Source organism: Notolepis coatsorum (genome assembly GCF_963971535.1).
Source record: "Notolepis coatsorum genome assembly, chromosome: 3".
NCBI classification, from domain to species: domain Eukaryota; kingdom Metazoa; phylum Chordata; class Actinopteri; order Aulopiformes; family Paralepididae; genus Notolepis; species Notolepis coatsorum.
The window spans coordinates 54,742,300-54,763,007 of NC_140167.1; the positions used below are offsets into that span (position 1 = coordinate 54,742,300).

Genomic DNA, 20,708 nt, shown 5'->3' on the forward strand with positions numbered 1-20,708 from the left:
TAAGAGGAATGTATGGTGTAATTATTTTCATAAAAATTATTCACTGTGTATTATTACCTGGAAAATTAAGTAATCATTGCAGTGAAGGAGGTTAAAATATATTTTTCTTTTTATATAATATATAAAGAAAAAATTATATATACATTTTTTTATATAAAGAATTGGGAAAAAAGGGGGGGAAATAAAAGGCTAGGCCATTACCTCATGGGCCAACTCCAGCAGGACAGGAGCGCTCGGACGTGCCTTGGCTTCGCTCAGGTACCTTCGTTTTAACAAAGAAACAACAACTGCGGTTAAAAAAACAAAACATGACCCACAAAGGCAGACAGAAAAGGGGGGGGGGGGCTAGATCAGGCTAGCCAAGACATGTTAATGTCCCAGATGACTTTGCCCTAGGTGGCATATGGCAGGCTTGGTGCGGTTAAAACAGCACTGCTTAGGAGGCTACAGACAAGCATATGATAGTTAGTTAACCCCCCACCCGCACGCCCGCCCTCCCGCCCAAAAAGGCCTTTTTTCCCTCGCCAACTAAAAAACGACCAGAGCCTTCCCCCTCAGATCCTGCCCAGATCACCATCTGAGGTTTGCTGTTCTAAGTGGATTAGAAGTGCATTATCCAGCATGGTTTTCCACACAACAATGGCTTAATAAGCTAGATAAGGGCTAATTGCAATATGCAAAGAAGCTTTCTCCCCCTAAAGCCTTTTTTGCTGTGTTTCTTAGTTCTCCATTTCAAGTCAATTAGGGATAATCAGCCCATCATAAGCCTGTGTGAAGCACATGTCCCACTGCTGGTTACCTTCTTCTTTGGACATGGAAGACAGAGCCCAGTGATTGTGAGGAGCTCAGAGCAGGTGCAGCCGGAGGTCTGGAATGAATCCTGAGGGTGGCGATTTGTTGGGAGGAGATTATATCTGTCACAGTGGCCCATCTTCTACTACCAGCCCTGGACACTTACCATCACGTGACTTTAGCCAGAGCGAGAGAGCGAGAGCGAGAGCGAGAGAGAGAGAGAGAGAGAGACAGAGAGAGAGAGACAGAGACAATAGAAATATAGTACCTTTGATAGTGGCTCTCAATTACATCTGGTGCATGATGTCTTGAGATTGTTCTTTTTGTTCTTTTCTGTAAAACAATTAACAATTAGTATATATTATTAATATGTATGCTAATGTATATGAATATTATGTCAATTATATATATATATATTATATATATAATATACATAATAATTTAACTGCTACAATCTTAATACAGACTCTTTTTCATATGTTCACATGACAATAGTGTATAGCCTGACAAACACAAATAGCTTTCCCAGTGCACCTGAATAAAATGCAGCGTCGCTCAGCCAAGGTTGCACTATATTGTATATGAACACGGGGGAGAGAGAGAGAGAGAGAGGGGTCATAGTAATTTAATTTCAATAAGTTTGCCCAGGGTCAAAGTGACTAGAGGCAACCTTGTTCAACCCCCTCCTCTTCCCCCCAAACCTTCTATTCATTTCCCTCCGTTTCGATCAAACAATGACCCCCATTCCGCGCCCCGCGCCCCGACAGCAAAATTTCCATGCAATTCAATTGCCATGTTCTTAACCGATAGAGAGGAGGGCAGAGAGGGATAGAGAGAGAGAAAGAGCATTGGTTAAAAAACAACTTATTTAAAAACTACTACTACACGCGGACACACACACACACACACACAAGAGAAAAAAATGTAATTCCACAGAGACGGCCGGCGTGACTGACACCTGTCACACGGATGATAAATGACTCCATTTTCTGCCTGTGCTGCCTTCTGCCACTGGCGGCGGTGCCCATTTATCATCATCCGCTGTCAGCCGTGGAAACCAGCAGTGACAGTGCGAGTCAGCAAACATTTAGCACACGCAGCCGCACTACACGGGGAAATTATTATTGTCAGAATAATAATGGTTTAGCATAATTTATTACAGGTCCACCAAATAAGCAGGGGCTAGATGTTATTAGACAGATGGATGGGAAGGCTTGGCAGACATCCACCGAGACTCACAGGCACGGGCGGGCAAGAGAGGGCCCTTCGTCAATGTGAGCATGAGGAGGAGGAGGAGGAGGGGTTAGGTAGAGGGGAGGTGTGGGGGGAAGGTGAGGGAGGGGGGGGGGGCATCCTCCAAACCAATCAGAGAGCTGGCAGTTCAATTACAAAGAAATAAAGGGACATTCATCATTCAATTAGGCAGCTGTCAGGGCTCACAAAGGAAGAAAACTTCTAACCTGGTACTCCAGGGAGAAGATGCTCAGAAGAGTGGACTGCGAGTGACTGGAACAAATAAAAGAAGGACAAAGTTAATTACCAGAGTGCATTGCACAGAGACAAAGGGAGAGAGGGGTTGGGGGGGGGGGGGGCTTCAAAGACGGGGCCGGCTGGCCTGTAATCTAAAAGAACATGAAAACAAGTGTGGCAAAGTTGTTCCAGATGACTACCTCCGACAAAGGAATCCTGCCGCGATGAACCCCGGTGGTGGAGGAGGAGGGGGGGGGGGGGGGGAGATGAGAGAAAATATAGCTAGCTGGGGATCTCCCTCCCCATCTCTCACTCACACTATCTCCCTCCCCTCCCCATCTCTCACTCACACTCTCTCCCTCCATCCTCTCTCCGACACGGCCTAGACCGGCCCCTCACTGCTGCTGTTGTTATTATTATTATTTAGAGCGCATTCTACACCAATGTGAAAGTAGTAGCACTGATATATATATATATTTTTTTTAAGTACCGTCGTTCTTCCCCTAACTAACCAAGTGCAAAAAAAAAGGGGGGGGGGGGGGGGCAAACATTGAGAGAAAACAAAAGCAAATTCACGTTAATAATTTATAGGGTTCAATTCCATTAGCTGCAGGGAACACTGCACTTCAGTGGCAACATATTGAAATACAGTTTGTTAGCAATGAGGGAGCCTTCTTTCTCTCTCCAAAAGAGGGCTGAGCAATGTGTGTGTGTGTGTGTGTGTGTGTGTGTGTGTGTATTTTCAGTCTGTGTGTGTGTGTAGTGTGTGTGGTATGATGGTGGAGGGGGGGGGGGGGGGGGGGGTACATGGACAGGAGAAAGTTTGCCTGCTCCACTGTCAGCGCCGACGAACACAGGGGCGTTCTGGAACCCTCCCACCGCAACTGACGGGCTTTGAAAATGGAAACTTTCCCTGCAGGAAGCTGGGAACTCCCAGGAGTCGGTCAATTCCATGGGTTGCCATAAGCTACATTCATCTCCAGCTCCACTCAATGTCAAACACCTGGCAGAGGGAAAACCAGGAAAACAGGCAGCTCCGACGGGGATTCACAACGCTCCGATGCCCCCTTCCCCCCTCCCCTCCCCCCAAAGCTTCCTTTAAGTTGAAAATATTTAAAGCAGTGACAGATTCTATTCTAATTGGATGGTACATACATATCCCAACATATAAACAAAACAAAAACAAACAAAAAAACAGTAACAGACACGCATACACACGCAGACACACACACGTGGCTCCGTTGTGGTCTCTGGAGGCTTCGTGTCTCCATGTACTGCTCTCAGTACATTTGATTGTTAAATTTAATGGACTTTTTCTTTACAAGTCACCCGAGAACGGTATGTAAATACTGACTAGGAGCCCTAGCTTCCTATCTGCATTGAAATATTGAGTCCATATAGGCCCTCCACATCAATCACTGCGCGGCCCCGCAACGGAATGACCGTGTGACGTCGTGTAAACAAAGTCAGAGAGGAGCCTCAGGGGCCACGGGTCCATGTCTACAGGCCCTCGTTCTGAGCGAGGGCCATATCTTAATAAAAAGCACTTCGGCCACTGGAACGGCATAGTTTATAATGACAAAAAAAAATACGAATATTTTTTAATTTTTTTAAAAGACCCTCCGATGTTAGCTTCTCCAGATGTCAGTTGTAAATAGTTTTACTACCCCGGGTCGAGGAGGAACAGCTAATGCTCCACGATTCAAACTCTCTGGAGTTCAGCCCGTCATGTGGATGAGAGCCGTCAACCTGCCGAGCGCTGAGCACGGTCACCAAACCAGAGGGGGGACGGACGGACGGTGACAACAAATGTTTGAGGAAAGAGAGAAAAAGAGAGAAGAGAGGGGTGGGTGGGTGGGTGTGTGTGTGGGGGGGGGGGGTTCTCTGAGAAAACATTGCCGTCTCAGCGTTAATTTACAATGATACGTAGGGGCCAAGGGGGCCACTGCAATTAAGTGGGCCATTAAATGGTCAACTGTCAACATGTGGACACTTAAGGGAGCGGAGAAAAAAACCCTCTTCTTCCCCACTTCAGCCGCGCACCTGAGCATTTCAGCCACGTTACTGGCGTTATTGTTGGAGCGGGACCACCGCGCACCGTCCACCGCCGCACAGGACAGACATCTGTTAGGTTTTAAATGGATTACTCTCTATAATGAGCCTGATTACCGCCTAATTGCTAAATCTTTTAGCCTGTTAACATTAAAAGGGGCACAAACTGCTCTTAATATCTGGGAAAACATATCTGTTTTCAAACAGTAAGAATTATTTGGGTGATTAAAAAAATATATGTTTTGCACCTTCCATCTGCATTTCTCAAAACATAAAAAGAACTGGGAAAAAGAAAGAAAGAAACCGAGTTACCAAATTGTGCTCAACATGTTTGAAGAAGATAAAATCCGGAGGGCAATGGAGACGATGGAAGGCTGGATGTGAACCAAGGGGTTGTCTGGGTTTTATAGACTCTTGTCAAGTTTTACACTACGGCCATATTGTATAATACCCCCTTTTCCACTGAACAGACGTTAATAGTAAGTTATTGCAGGCTTTACATTAATGTATATTCAACCTCTACTCTCCCGGGTGCACTACGCTCAAATTCATGTTAAAATATGGAGCCACGCGCAGCACCGCGGTGCAAAAAGGACATCCGATCATCTTGCCGGCTGAACAGTAGCATTACATTTCCAAAAAGTCATTCCTCCACCTCCCCGCTTCATAATACCGGATGTTTCTCCCTCAGTGATAATAAACACATTGATGTGGAAATACTCTCTCAATAGATATTCCACAATTGTGCTCAGCTTGGAATCTTTATTTACTTGTGTATTTATTGTTAGCCTTAACCCTTTCAAATCAAATTCAAATCAAATCAAATTTATTTGTAAGGCCCGACAACACACGTTAATGTCCCCATGGGCCGGACACGTCTTCTTTAACACATTGACCGCCACAGCAGGGGGCGCTGATACCCCATTCATTGCCAGGTCTTTATTCAATGGATATAGTTTTAGACTGACATTTGCGAGTGCTTAAAATATATCTTATATTATATCTATGAGTCTAATAACGCCGTCGGGTCTCAGTGAGCTGCTTCTAGTCAACATTGCAGAGACAGATTGTTTTTTCATCTGTACATTTCCGTTTTATACCGTTTTGAATAGAGTATGGTTTGGGTGTTTTTCAGTAATTCCAGGAAAAGGGGAGAAAAATGCATTTTACTGTAATCCAGTCATCACGTTGTAATTTTTCAGCTGATTATCTAATCATCCTGAAATCAACGCTAGATTATCACTATTATGTCTCCTCGTCCATACATGAAATTACCATCGTAGCGGGGCGCTCACCCCCCCACCCCCACCACAGCCAACGGTAAACAGCCATACACGGTCCACACAGATAGCTCTGATCGGGGTAGAAATAAATTTCAGATCAACAATCAAATTCATATATGATGTTCTTACCTTGTATCTGATGTAAGGTAAAAGAGATAATCCAAATATCTTATCGCAATTCCAAATAATGCTTGTGGAGGTCCGCACCACACTACCAACCGTTTCACAATGACGGGCGGTCGGGCGGAGTTACTGATGCCATCGTTGTATAGAAGTGGCTCGCCTGAATATTTAAACCCCGCCCGCCCAGCTCAGATTGCCTCCTAAAAGACACAAGCCCATTTTCAATGAGATGCAATAGCTCCGGCTGGCAGTAGAGGGCGGTGTTGACTGTCTGCCAGCTCAGACAGGGTCTGAAGAGGATACCAGAGGCTGCAGCTATGAATTATGAATAGATATAGCGAATAAACGATATAATGATCCAAAAAACGAGTAAACTCGTTATTGGCGTTATTCGATTGCCGGCCAATAACGCGTAAACTCGTTTTTGGCAGGGAATGTGTTAACTGTTTCAGCGCCAATGACGAAAAAAGTCAGGTTATCTCGCCGGTGGTTGAGCGCCAATCACGAGAAAAGTCGGGTTTTAATCGTTATTTCTTTTATTCACTATATCCATTCATAATTCATCCATCCAGCCTGATGTTATCATTGGGAATGGCTCTGAGATTGCAAACGGCCAATACCGCCGCCTAACACCTTGCGGCCGGTATTGCACATCATTGGAATCCCTCTGGCTTGGGCTGTGCATCGATCTAAGAAGTCCAGTCCGGGTTTTCCTTCTTGGGCATGACTAACGTTATAAGACACGGATTGGGGACACTGGAGCACCGTGGATTCATGCGTTTTGGTGCATAAACGTTGGAAAGAAGACCGCGATCAATATTTGGAATGGCAATCAGCAATTGGATTATTCTTCTTGCAGTACATCAGATATGAGGTAAGGACTATATGTTACCAATCTTGCGTTGATCAGATGATTTTTTTCGCCACCATCGGAGCGTGTGTCTGTAATGTACTGTGTAATATAAGCCGTTGGTGGTGCTCGAAGCATATAACCCCCCCCCCCCCCCTTTCGTGCGTGCATGATGAAACATAATACCGATAATCTAGTGTTTATTTCAGAATGATTCATAAATCAAGCGAGAAATGGCACGATTTATAAGGAAATGCATTGAAGCGCGGTTTGCTGGAGTTTCTTGAGATTAGACAGGATCACTCTAAAACTATACTCATATTCACCACGGTATAAAACGGAAATGTATGTATGAAAATTGTTTCAGTTTTTTGCATGTTGACCGGAAGAAACTCACTGACAATCGACGTGTTTAGATCCATAGCTATAATATTTAATATAGTTTTTAGCCCTGCAAACACTGCCATGTACCCCTATTCTTTAAAGCGTTGGCCTTCTTACCACAAGGTAAACAGCGACCTCTAGGCGCTGATTGAGTTAAACAAGTCAAGAAGAAACATCACAATAAATCAAGAACAAAACAAAAACACCATGAAGTCCAAAAATTTAAATAAATAAAATAAATGAATGCAACACTCCCATACCCCACGTGAAGGTAAGGAAAAACTCACTAAAACCTAGCAATAGGAAAAAATGCACCACAGGCAACCTTAGAAGGGCCGTTCAAGGGGGGGATCTCCCTTCTTAGATGTCGGTGATAGTAGTGTTGCAATAAAACAGGCGAGACAGTTGGTAAGCATGCACACATATGTGTAATGGAACACAGATAAGTGCATGCAATAGCAACTGAACATTTTGAAAGATTGAAAAATAGAGCTGATGGCGGATCTATTTGAGGCATGGGGGTGGCGCAGAGAGGGTCACAATACATCCTCCCGGTCATAATCACGGGACGTCCACCACTCCGGTCATCACCACGAGACAGCGACTCACAGGGAGATGGGACAGGCGTTAGACAGTTTGCGTGATTGTGATGGGCAGACATAGCAATAGATACATGTGGTAAGCATATATGTAGACGGTAACCGTCTGTAGTGTGGTAGTGAAAGGGGTAACCTTCTGTAGAGTGGTAGTGAAAGGGTTAATTCTAATTCTGATGATTTCCATTTCAGATTACCGTGAGCCGTTTCTCTCAGCGTGTTGAGCTCTTAACCGCCAGCGCCTGAGATGACCCGAACCTCGTCGTAAAAGAAACGTGTTACGTCACGCCCCGCTAAGTAGTCTAAATAAAAGATTGAGCCCATCAATCTCGTCACGATAAACCGTTGAAAAGTAAATACAGCTACATTTTCTTTTTTATCACAGTACACATTCACGAAACCCTAATTGATGGGACTGAAGTTTGCAATCAGTTAATTGAAAAGAAAACCAAAAAAAAACACCACTTATTTGTAAAATGACGTACATGAAAACAGTTGTAAATTCATTAAAGATGCGTGAAAGAGCCAGTAATGCTGCAGCACTATGCAGACCTACGCTGACCTCTGTGTGACAAAAAGAAATCCCTTCCTCTTGGATGTAATTTAGAACATGCTGAAACAGAAGGCAGGGAGACAGAAGACTGGTTAGGGAATCATTCACTCTCAACCTAATTACCCTTCCCTACAACACAAGACAGAGCATTAATATGCATTGCTTGCCCAAAATAGTAAAGCAGATTAGATTAAAACAATTACGACTTTCACTACTGCGTCAGTGCGTCGGTAGGGGCTGTTCTGGTGAGTGCTTTAGGCTTTATTATACAAGGCTAATCAATCGGGTAAGAAAATGACAGTCCGAGTTTTTAAGCATTGTTATCAACCTAAACCTATCATATCCCTAATTTAGCCAATGCGTAACCATTTCAAAAACCTTATGAGAAGGAAGAAATGGCAGTGAAAAGGCCAACTAGGATTGCGACACAAGCTAATTAATTGAAGAGAGGAGGGGGGGGGGGGTCTACAAGCTATCAATTATATTCAGAATCTTCCTATTTACAAATAATTAATTATAAACGATGGCAGTAATTTAGGTAATGAAAGCCACCTGGCTAATGGCATGGGTATCATATGCTACGACACTTAGCGTTGGCTGGATCTGCATGCAGAGAGTGGCGCGTGGAGCGACTCTTCGGGGCATGGAGGTGGCTAATGGAGGCACCGCAGATTTCTTCCTAATGACACTGAAGATATTTTGAGGGCGTAAAGAGACACGGGTGAAATGATTTAATCTCGTGATGCGTTGAGCAACGCTGCGTACATGTTTTTCTCCTTCTTCCTCTTCCTCTTCCTCTCCAGGACGGTTAGGATCCGGAAGCCTAGAAAACTTTCAATCGACCCGTCATTCACACCTCGGATGGAACGGGGTCGGAAAGGGATCCCGACCCGAGCGTGACGTCAAGAACATTCATGTGAGGAAATAAATCGAATGTTTTGCTCACGAGAAGTGCATTCTCCGACATGCGGTCGGTCCCAATTTAGCGACGTTCTCGTTCCTTTAAATCAATATTTCATACAGAGGAAAATAGCTAGATGTGCTTTGGTTAAAGACTCTGCATATGCAAATGTCTCTAATTACACACGCTGATAGGGAAAACACTAACATCTGTCTCTCCTCCGAGCCTACCGTCATCAGCAGCGGCAGAAGAAAATCTTTAAGCCATGATGTAGAAATGAGAAGCACTTTGACAACAAGGCTTAGAAACAAACATGCATCCCAGAGTCACGCAGCTGCGAGCAAATACTTGCACAAAGAACACAGCGTGTTTACAGTTAAAGTAGGTTTTAGTCGACTTCGTTCAGACAAAAAAAAAATATTGCAGCGGGAAAAAAAGATACATAAATGTCGATATGAAATCGAAATGATACCATCAAATCTAAAACGTTGTTTTGATCTTCATTCAGATGGTTATCGACCCTTATCGACAGCCGGGAACATGTCAGCGGTTAGGGTCTTGAGTTAGGGCTGCAGAGAAGCCTCTCAGGACCGTGCTCCGCAGCGCAGAGTGCATTACACTACAGTGAGGGACCGCGTGAGGAAGCCTGAGCCGGCCAGCCTGCCCTGCGGGGGAGTGTGGACAGAAATGTCTTTAACAGAAGCGCAACGGGACATCTCGCTGCTTTGTACAGCTATCCCACACTTCAAGAAAAGTACAACTCCCCCTCCTTTACTTTATTACAATCTTTCTTGTACGTCTTCAGAGGCGTCCTAGATGTCAGCACGGTTATATAATGGTGGTGAGCGGTGGAACTCTCGTCGACAGTCGCCATTCCCGACCGTGATTCCTGCCTGAAAGGTAGGGAGGGGGGGGGGGGTCCCTTTCACGACATTGTCTTGTGACAACAACACGTTGCAGGCCATCGCAGCGCGTTACCGCTGTTATGGCGTAATTACTATCATTGCTGTCTCAAAACTCTCGTCGAAAATTTTAAATGAGGCCTGTGTTATCCATCAAGTGGCAAGCGTCCTTTGGTCTGGCAAGAAAACACATTACATTGACCAACTGCCTGTTCCCTCGAGCGCGGCTGCTGCACCAGTACCATTCTGGGCAATTTGTTTCATTCTTCTTTTGCAATTGATCCCAGTATGCAAACAGAACCTGGGGCTAGAGACTCCAGTTGTACAGTACTACGCAGTGCTATATATTTCCTGTGTGTGTGTGTGTGTGTGTGTGTGGGGGGGGTTAACATGCATTTGCCCAAATATATTAGGGGTGTGGCAAAAAAAATCTATTCACATAACATTCATGATTCTATCTCTACCAATTCAAAATCGATTAAATTTTTTTATTTATTTTTGCCTTGCTTTGTTATTGCAGAAGACTGACCAGTAACATGTGTCTGTTCAAATGATTGCATTTATGTTTCATACTGAGTTGACTAAACTGGAGAATAAATCTCACTCAAGGTTTACATTTGATTCAGTGTGATCCTTTTCTTATTAAAGTGTCTACCGCAGTCAAGTGGGAAAGTAACTCAAAACAGCATGTATTGAATGGAGAATGGACGGGTGGGCTCTCTCTCTGTCGGTTTGGTCTCTTGACCAAGACTTTGTTAGTCGATTCATTGTTTTTTATTTTTTTCATGCTGAATTAATTAGATTAGACCATTTCCTGAAAAACTGGGAAAAATATTTTTATCTTGGGTTTAAAAAGGCATATTCTAGACTCTGCCTGGAGGAGGGATATACCAGACCTGGAAAATGACTTTGATTGGCAAGGAGCCTGGGCAAATGTCCGACTTACATCAAAGAACCCGGACCATCAACAAATCAATCTTAACTATATTCACAGGACATACTTGACTCCTATAAGACTGAGCAGAATGGGTCTTAAACAAGACTCCAAATGCTCCCAATGTACAAATGGGGACGAAGGGACATTTATGCACATGTATTGGGACTGCCCACCAGTTAAGACATTCTGGAAAGATGTGACCCAACAATTATCAAAACTCGTATCTTGGAATATACCTGTACACCCCTCGGTATTACTATTGAATGATGTTTTTGAGTTTGCAGTAAATCCACAGCTAAAGAGATTGGTTTTATCGGGTATCACAGTAGCTAAAAAGCTGATCGCATCACGCTGGTTTCAACCGGAAAAAATTTGCCGGAAAGTTTGGTTTCTTACATATCTCGATGTGATTTATCAAGAAATATCTACAGCAAGAATTCTGGGTCTCAATCAATCCAAAATGTCAATGTGGTTAGAAGTGGTGGAGAGAATAAAAGCTAGCTTATAATGGTAGTGTCTGGTTAGGTGCGAGGGATAATGGAGGTACTACCCAAGGTGGGGTCCGGGAGGGGGGGGTTCGAGCTGGAGCATATGTGTGTAGGTTTTTAGATAACAGGTATTAGGGGTATATCCTATATAAGACAATTAACTAAAATGTGATTTCATTGGATGTGCACTGACAACTAATGCTTGTATATCTTATCGTGTGTTGTCATGTTTGTTTATGTGTTTGTTTAAAAAATAATAAAAAAATAAAATACAAAAAGGCATATTCTGTGGAAAACACAATTTTATAGATTTGTCAATCGGTCAACAAATTCCTACTGTATGACTATAAGTTGAGTTGAGTTTCTTTAATGGAGGACAGCCTGAAGCGCCACCTCTACTAATATTTACACAGAGAAACAACCTCTACTAATGTTTACACAGAGGAACAACCTTTACTAATGTTTACACAGAGAAACAACCTCTACTAATGTTTACACAGAGAAACAACCTCTACTAATGTTTACACAGAGAAACAACCTCTACTATGTTTACACAGTGTTAGATTCTGATCAAACTGGCCAGTATCACGTCTTCGTCTGTTTGGCTCTCCATCCAATTCCTCTGCGTTGTGTACTTTTAATGGTCCTGACGTCTCCGATACTGGTAGATAAGATCCTTATCTTCCCCCATTAGTGCAATCCATAAACCATAATACTTCTCCACTTCCGTAAGAATTCGACACTTCGACCCTGTGAGATACCTTATGAGGAGAAGCGTTGTTTTATTGCTATAAACAGAACCTCATGTTATCAGATGTTATCAAATTGTATCGTCCTTGAAGAGTCTATTCTAATGATCTTTCGGTGTGTTCAGATTGTCCTTTTGTGATTCAGTCCAATAGTGTTCAGGCCTGTTCGTTAGCCTAAGACCATCCTCGTGGTAGCCGAAGCTACTGATGTCGTGGCATTCTTCCTCCCCCCCCCCCCCCCCCCCCTCTCTCGTGATGAGAGGAGAGAAGGTCCTCTGTGTGATCTCAGTCCTACTCGCTCTCGGTCAGATTCTAGTCTGCCCTACCCGGAAACACCGTTCGACTTATAGGTCTTCGTCGTAGCAACGACGGCCCCCCGCCCCTCTCCTGGTTGTCATGCGACGTGCTGTCATGACGACTGCTAACCTTTCACACCATTAAACGTTTCATCCACTGTTGCATTAAAGAGGTCACCCCTCTCCTCCTGCTCTGGGCCTACACTCTGTTATCTATGTTCTTACAAGGAATGTAAACATTCGGCTGGCTGCTAAACCTTCTGCAGTGATGGCTACTGCCTCTTCTTCTATCACCGTTTTCTAAAGCGAACCATGCACATTTCATTACCACCGTTTTTAGCTGTGGTCATCTCTCCCCAATCTATACATCACATACATTGAAAAAGCACCGTTTTCTCTCAATCCCCCCTTGATTCTTATCACCCCTTCAGAATCATAAATCATTATTTGGTTTTTCAATTAATTATGCCAAAAATAGCCTGTGGTTGAAGCAAACCAACCTCGTCTCTCGTGCACAAGAAACGAAGACGGCCCACGGTCAACCCAGTGATCCTGCTGCCTGATGTCTGTTTGCGCCCCCCTTCGTGCACAAAGGGAACCGAAACCGACCACCAAAACCAACAACATCCAACGACTCATAACCATTGGAGCCCCCCTGTCTGCTCCCAATAATTATATCCTGTTGTTCTACTGTTCTCAGTTATATCTACCTTCTATATATATATATATATCCTTCTATACATATATCTTATATATGAATCCTCCATTTATATCTCATACTCCTAATCAATGAACACAGGACTTCTCGCTGTTGTCTCGTCTCTCGATCTCCTGATTGACTCTGAAAGGAAGTCCCTGTTTGTTCATGATTCACCGCCCGTGCTCTGTTGTTTCAAAACGCTCTCTAAACAGCATCTCCGCCGTGAAGGCCCCTCCGATGTCTGCCTCGTTCTCCCCTGGGCAACACCGCCTGCGACCGCTGGACTCCGCCTCGTCGGTCATCTCCGCCCTGTCGGTCATCTCCGCCCTGTCGGTCATCTTGGTTGAGGCTCATCTCCACCGCCGTCGGCCCTCTCTCTCGTCGTGGACGATCTGTGTACCAGGCTGCCGTGCCTGGCCCCTGCGGCTTCCTCCTCCTCCAGTCTGTCTCCTGGCCATCTCCATCGCTGTCGGTGTCATTCCCCCCTTGAAAGCAGAAACACAACACCGGCAGTCTTTCTGTACACTCGACCCTGTGTTTTCTATTAGTCTACCGTGGCTTTGGGCCTGCAGCTCGTTCTCTATATATTTTTTTCCCCTCTGCAAGCCCCTGCCATGGCCACGCCCTTTCAGACTGTTGGACGGTGTGAGTGTCCTACAGCCCATGGCGCTATTTGTTCTCTATTAGTCCCCCACCTTCTCAACACCCATATCTAATCCTACAGGGCTGTTCCCTGTTTTGTTGTCTTCCGGCGTGACACCAGCAGCTAAACGATACCCACTCGGCGCTCTACGTTTGTCCCACGGGTGACCCCCAGCGCGCGCCAGTTCTTTCTGGTGACGTGTCCCCTCAAGACTCTGCCTATTTATTAGGTGTGAGAAGGCCCCACTGGAATTCAACCTCCCTCTTTATTCAATAATTAACCCATTCAAATAACTGCACCATCTTTCTGTGCAATTCTTATTTAATCAATTAATAATTAAACTTATTTAATTAACCTGTATATCGATCTTATTATTATGATAATAACATACAACCGAGCACACAACATAAGCCCTGTCCCCCTATCTTTTGGCATCCCACGCACTTGGTATCCTCACGCACGGACCCTCTTCCCGCCTCTTTGTGATAACCCAAAAACAGTGCAACAACCAAAAAACCCAGAATCAGTGCCTAAAACTATTTGCATCGCTCTAACATACAACAGAGCAGGTTGGTTCCCTGCTCCTAACTCACATACGTACTCGTACTATCATCTAACATACAACAGAGCTGTCCGTCGCCCTATACCCTACGGGGCTGTCTACCGTCGCCCTGGAGCTGTCACCGTTGCTCTATACCCTACGGGGCTGTCTACCATCGCCCTGGAGCTGTCACCGTCGCTCTATACCCTACGGGGCTGTCTACCATCGCCCTGGAGCTGTCACCGTCGCTCTATACCCTACGGGGCTGTCTACCGTCGCCCTGGAGCTGTCCCGTCGCTCTATATACCCTACGGGGCTGTCTACCGTCGCCCTGGAGCTGTCCCGTCGCTCTATACCACACTTTGAGTTCCTTTACAAAGTTCTACATACACCACCGTGTATACACACAAGCAGTTGGTAATCTTGAAAAAATTAAACTCCTTAAATAACTTAAACTCTAAATATTCCCCTATGGGTAATGGAAACTCCCCAGCACTACCCCCCCTCCGCCACTAGGTGGCGACCTACTCCTCCTCCATGGTGTTTTAGTTGACGTGTCACTTCCTGGTTCTTTATCTGTTGTTATCTCCTCGTGGTGCTCACAGCCATTTTGACTCGCTCATAATGGCTACTCTCTCACAAACAAAACGAACGCTGCCCCTCCTTCCAAGGCCTAAAAACACTGCTGTTTTCCTCTCTTTCCTATCCATTATCAGGGGACGCTTTCTCAGACTAATACTCTTGCCTGATCGGACATAATACACACTGGTACAATCTCCTTTCGACTTTCCTTCTGTTATGAAAACAGTCCCGCCATAACAATTTTTCGATCTGATTCAAGCGCCCCCCCCCCTTTCCTCATCTCGCATTTACCCTCCTTAAACCAAAACTGTGCAGCCTGCCTCGTTTGCTTTTCATTCTCTGTAGATAACACCCTCGATTTCCACCATGGCTCTCTGCTCATATTATCACAGCTGGCATTCTCTGTGTCGAACTAGAAATGTTTACGTTTACGGATTCACTATCTGTTCGTTTTTATTTGGCGTTAAAATCAAAACAACTGTGTGCACAGTGAACTCACATTTTTGATCGGAGCGCTGTTTCCCCTACAGCGCTGGTTCGCCTCCTGACCGCTCGACTCGCCGCTCTCTCCCAGGGCTGACCGGCCTTGCTTCGATCATGATTCTCCCACACATTGATGACTGTTGTCCACTGTCGCCCCATTATTGAAAAAGTCTTTATCCGTTGTTCTTATCTCTTGCTTTCTGGCTGTCATCAACAACCAACTGTTCCCGTTGTTTTAATCTCTTGCAAATCCGGGTCCCAACGGCATCATCTGTAAGATTCTGATCAAACTGGCCAGTATCACGTCTTCGTCTGTTTGGCTCTCCATCCAATTCCTCTGCGTTGTGTACTTTTAATGGTCCTGACGTCTCCGATACTGGTAGATAAGATCCTTATCTTCCCCCATTAGTGCAATCCATAAACCATAATACTTCTCCACTTCCGTAAGAATTCGACACTTCGACCCTGTGAGATACCTTATGAGGAGAAGCGTTGTTTTATTGCTATAAACAGAACCTCATGTTATCAGATGTTATCAAATTGTATCGTCCTTGAAGAGTCTATTCTAATGATCTTTCGGTGTGTTCAGATTGTCCTTTTGTGATTCAGTCCAATAGTGTTCAGGCCTGTTCGTTAGCCTAAGACCATCCTCGTGGTAGCCGAAGCTACTGATGTCGTGGCATTCTTCCTCCCCCCCCCCCCCCCCCCCTCTCTCGTGATGAGAGGAGAGAAGGTCCTCTGTGTGATCTCAGTCCTACTCGCTCTCGGTCAGATTCTAGTCTGCCCTACCCGGAAACACCGTTCGACTTATAGGTCTTCGTCGTAGCAACGACGGCCCCCCGCCCCTCTCCTGGTTGTCATGCGACGTGCTGTCATGACGACTGCTAACCTTTCACACCATTAAACGTTTCATCCACTGTTGCATTAAAGAGGTCACCCCTCTCCTCCTGCTCTGGGCCTACACTCTGTTATCTATGTTCTTACAAGGAATGTAAACATTCGGCTGGCTGCTAAACCTTCTGCAGTGATGGCTACTGCCTCTTCTTCTATCACCGTTTTCTAAAGCGAACCATGCACATTTCATTACCACCGTTTTTAGCTGTGGTCATCTCTCCCCAATCTATACATCACATACATTGAAAAAGCACCGTTTTCTCTCAACAGAAACAACCTCTACTAATGTTTACACAGAGAAACAACCTCTACTATGTTTACAGAGAAACAACCTCTACTATGTTTACACAGAAACAACCTCTACTAATGTTTACACAGAGAAACAACCTCTACTAATGTTTACACAGAGAAACCACCTCTACTAATGTTTACAGAGAAACAACCTCTACTATGTTTACAGAGAAACAACCTCTACTATGTTTACAGAGAAACAACCTCTACTAATGTTTACACAGAGAAACAACCTCTACTAATGTTTACAGAGAAACAACCTCTACTAATGTTTACACAGAGAAACAACATCTACTATGTTTACAGAGAAACAACCTCTACTAATGTTTACACAGAAACAACCTCTACTAATGTTTACACAGAGAAACAACCTCTACTAATGTTTACACAGAGAAACAACCTCTACTATGTTTACAGAGAAACAACCTCTACTAATGTTTACACAGAAACAACCTCTACTAATGTTTACACAGAGAAACAACCTCTACTAATGTTTACAGAGAAAGAAACAACCTCTACTATGTTTACACAAAGAAACGTTAGGTTATGACTATAACCAAGTTCTGTTAGTTAGGGGCGATGCTTGGCATCGCTACTGCACTATCTCGCGTACGTGCACGCGTACTGAATAAACCACAAATGTACCTCTAATACCAGTATTAGTCTGACCACACCCCTCATCAGCTTACCTTCATAAGCAGGTGTGTGGTCACCTGCTCTCCTCCTTCCCAAGCTTTCACCACAAGGTGAGGACAAGGGCTGCAGCGGCCGTCCGATGCCAAGCATCGCCCCTAACTAACAGAACTTGGTTATAGTCATAACCTAACGTTCTGTATCGTTAGTGGCTTAGCTTGGCATCGCTACTGCACAAGGGAGGCCAAGCGGAGCCACTTGGCTGACAAATACACCCCGCTGACAGCCCCCCAAAACCATCAGAACAGGGAGGGCCGAGCCCCCCCGACCCCCCCTAATGGAGGGTAGCCCCCCTATTAGGGACGTCACGGGAGGGCGACGGACCCGACCGTGCGAAGAGGCACTCAAGCAACTCAACGCACAGGGTGAGCAGACCGTGGCTTGACCCCACGACTACACACACGCACAACCCGCATGCCACCCGGGAACGAACGGAGGAACAACCTCGTTACTGCCCCCAGAATCACGGGGTCAAGGGCAAACCCAACCCCGTGGCAAGGCCGTAGCAGCGGAGCACGAAGGAAGACCCAGACCCACCAAAAGGACTGGACTCCCTAGAATGGGGGCCCGGAGAAGTCCATGATGCCAGCATCAAGACCCCACCAGGTGGGCACGTAGTGCCCCGCCCCCCACATCGCCAGCGTATTCGGACAAAGGCCCCTCAGTTACTGCACCTGGTATTCCCAGGCGGAACCAACCAGGCCAGAACCTGCCCAGCTTCCGAGATCGGACGAGACCGGGCGTGTTCAGGTCGGTATGGCCGTAAGCCGAGCGGGCCCCGTCCCCCCAATAGTACACCGCCTGGCACACTGACCCTGCAGAATAGGCAGTCAGCATGGCCGTAAGCACACAAAAAAGGTTAACCAACGGAAGCAGGCAGCGCACCGGGGAAAAACCAGGCAACAGGCTGTTAACCCTAGCCTGGAGACTGCGGACGAGACAGGCGCCAGAGGGGACAGCTGAACACAGCCGCCCCGGCGGAAGGAGCGTAAGCTGGCGGTGTTGCATGACCAAGCCTCCATTTAACAACCCCCACCCAGAGGGGTCGAGGCAGAGAAGGCTGACACGATTGGCAGACGTCATGAACGTGCAGGGGCACCCTCAAACGGTGAACCCGGGAGTTGACACTGCTCCAACACACCAGGGAATCAACCACCTCGGTGTTACCCAATGCGGTGGTTGTTCCTATAACCCCTCAAGAAAAAACTCCAAAACACACCTGCGGGTATACACCGGCTATACCGCAGTACAAGTGTTTCAGTTTCCAAAAAGGGTTAACCCAGGCCTACGGGTCGCAAACATCACTTCGGACCGGGCCTGGCGGTACGGGAAGCACAGGGTCACCAGAGGAGGTCAAAAAACCACCCCCACAGGCCCCTCTTCGCCATGCGTGAGAGAGGAGCGAAAAATAATGGAGAACCAGCCCCTAAGCACACCGTACCTGGTATTCCCCGGCGGTCTCCCAACCAAGTACTAACCAGGACCAACCTGTGTAGCGGCCGAGATCCGACGAGATCGAGAGCGTACAGAATGGCATGGCTGTAAGCCATGACGACAGTGCTGAGTAAAAACATACCCAACCAGGGTCTCCATAGCGCTTAACCCTGTGACACCCAGACCGACCTGGCATTTTTCCCCCTGAAAAAAGCCCAAGTCCCTCAGGGTACCAGAACAGCAGATCTGCATCCCCGGCGGACAACGGGTTCAACTGATCTGGACCAGCGTGACCAGAACCAGTCCCGTGCCCTAACCACGCCGACATGCCTACTCCAGGAGAAGGGCAGATATGCGTGTTGATCTTAACATGAAAAGAAGGCGCCACCCAGACGTTCGGACGAACCGCGCCTGGTGGCCCACCCCAAGGGCGTGAGACCCCACTACATATGTTCAGATCCATCCCGTCATCATCCCCCAGACATGAACGAGAATCCGTCGACAACCCACCCAGGTCATGGGATGTGGTCGCCGGAAGAGGAAAAACCCCCATCTCAGTTGCTTTATAAAAACGCTGTTTCAACCACAAGCAACCAAGGCGTGCCAGTCAATCGCCTGTTTACAGCGAGCTAGCACTATACGTGCGTCGGGACACACCCCCATCAATGAACAGGCTATTTAGACCTGTCATTGAATCCCCAAGGCGCCCAGGGGAACGACAAGAGGGGTGTGACACTCCCTAACTCCAACACTTCTGGAATAGAAAGAAGGAAGCATCAACAGTATGTATCCCAGTCTACACAGCCGGGGTAAAAAATGTTCACATTTTTACATCCCACCACCCTCCCATAGGAAAGAGACGGGGATCCCCAGAGAGACTTCCCACGCGAGCTGTACAGATTGAAAAGAATATATTGCACCTCGAGCCATGTAAAAAACTGGTTTTAGGGCCTCCGGGGAAGAGGCACTGAACCCATACACACCCAATAAACGAATTGAATCGAATATACATACAATAGAAAAGGACCCTTCTAGAGGGTCCACTCACTTTGACAATCTGAGGAGGAAGGCTCTGTACTCTGATGGAGGCTTCCTCACATGGAAGAAGGAGTCCGAACTCACAGAAGGCCTGAATAGGCGCTTGGTGAGGAGGAGCCCTGACCACCCCCCCTGAAAACAGATCCATCACATGGACCTGAACAGCACACGGAAGTCCTACCAACAGAGACGCGCACGGTGACGTACTCTATGGCGGGGGAATCCCTGCGGTGCACACGCCCAATATACCAGGCCGTGGGACCAGGAACTCCCTCCCCCCCCCCCCCCCCCCCCGTAACGTGCCGAACCGCCACGTGACGGGAACCTTGAAGGACAGGGGGTGTACCCCTGACCGACAGAACAATGGGGAGAGGAAAGGTTACCAGTTCACCCCTTTACGACCCCACACCCATGATACGACGTAACGACAAAAAGAGAATATGACACAGTCATAGTCAGCTCTATGAAGCGTTTCACAGCTCCACACAGCGCATGAGCTAACCTGCCATCTGATTTTTACTAAGGAAAAACACAGAATAGAGAAGGCTCTAAGAACCCCGGTCCAACATACACATGTGCTTCTGTGGCCAGTACAACCCAGTTGTAGGTCACATGACACACACAACCCATCATCACCTACAAAAAATGGCAAAAACACTCAACAGAGGAACGCCGTTTTTTTCACAATGAGAGAATACATCATTCTTGATTAGTATCGACCACAGGCCTTGCTAAGCACACATGACAGCAACCAAACCAATTTCCCTTTAGGAAATAAGTTTCTCCAGCAGATTTAGCACAACCTCAGCAATCAAGCTAAGAGTTACATCGCATCCCTACCACACAAAAGACACAATTAATGCACAACATGTCTGATAGGAGGTGATAAAGTCCCCAGGGAACCGGGGGGGAAAAACACAATCCTCCTATTTTACCCTCAATACGGCCAGTTAAAACAGGAAAACCTGTTAATGTGTGAACTCACTGTTCATTGTCATTACAGTCTGAGAAAGAACATTCTTTTACTCACTTG

At 46.2% G+C, this 20,708-nt stretch overlaps 1 protein-coding gene across 2 annotated transcripts in view; it reads right to left on the reverse strand.

Moving 5' to 3' along the window:
- cdin1 (CDAN1 interacting nuclease 1) overlaps nt 1-20,708 on the reverse strand; it is a 146,906-nt gene that overhangs the window by 99,173 nt on the left and 27,025 nt on the right. Inside the window, exons 3-5 of one of the 2 annotated variants that reach the window (XM_084311651.1) lie at nt 2,253-2,298; nt 1,061-1,125; nt 202-262 (exon numbers count right to left, since the gene is read on the reverse strand). In XM_084311651.1, coding sequence (XP_084167777.1) covers nt 202-262; nt 1,061-1,125; nt 2,253-2,298 — 172 coding nt within the window. The remainder of the gene's footprint in view (nt 1-201; nt 263-1,060; nt 1,126-2,252; nt 2,299-20,708) is intronic. The other variant, XM_084311652.1, reaches the window with a different exon arrangement.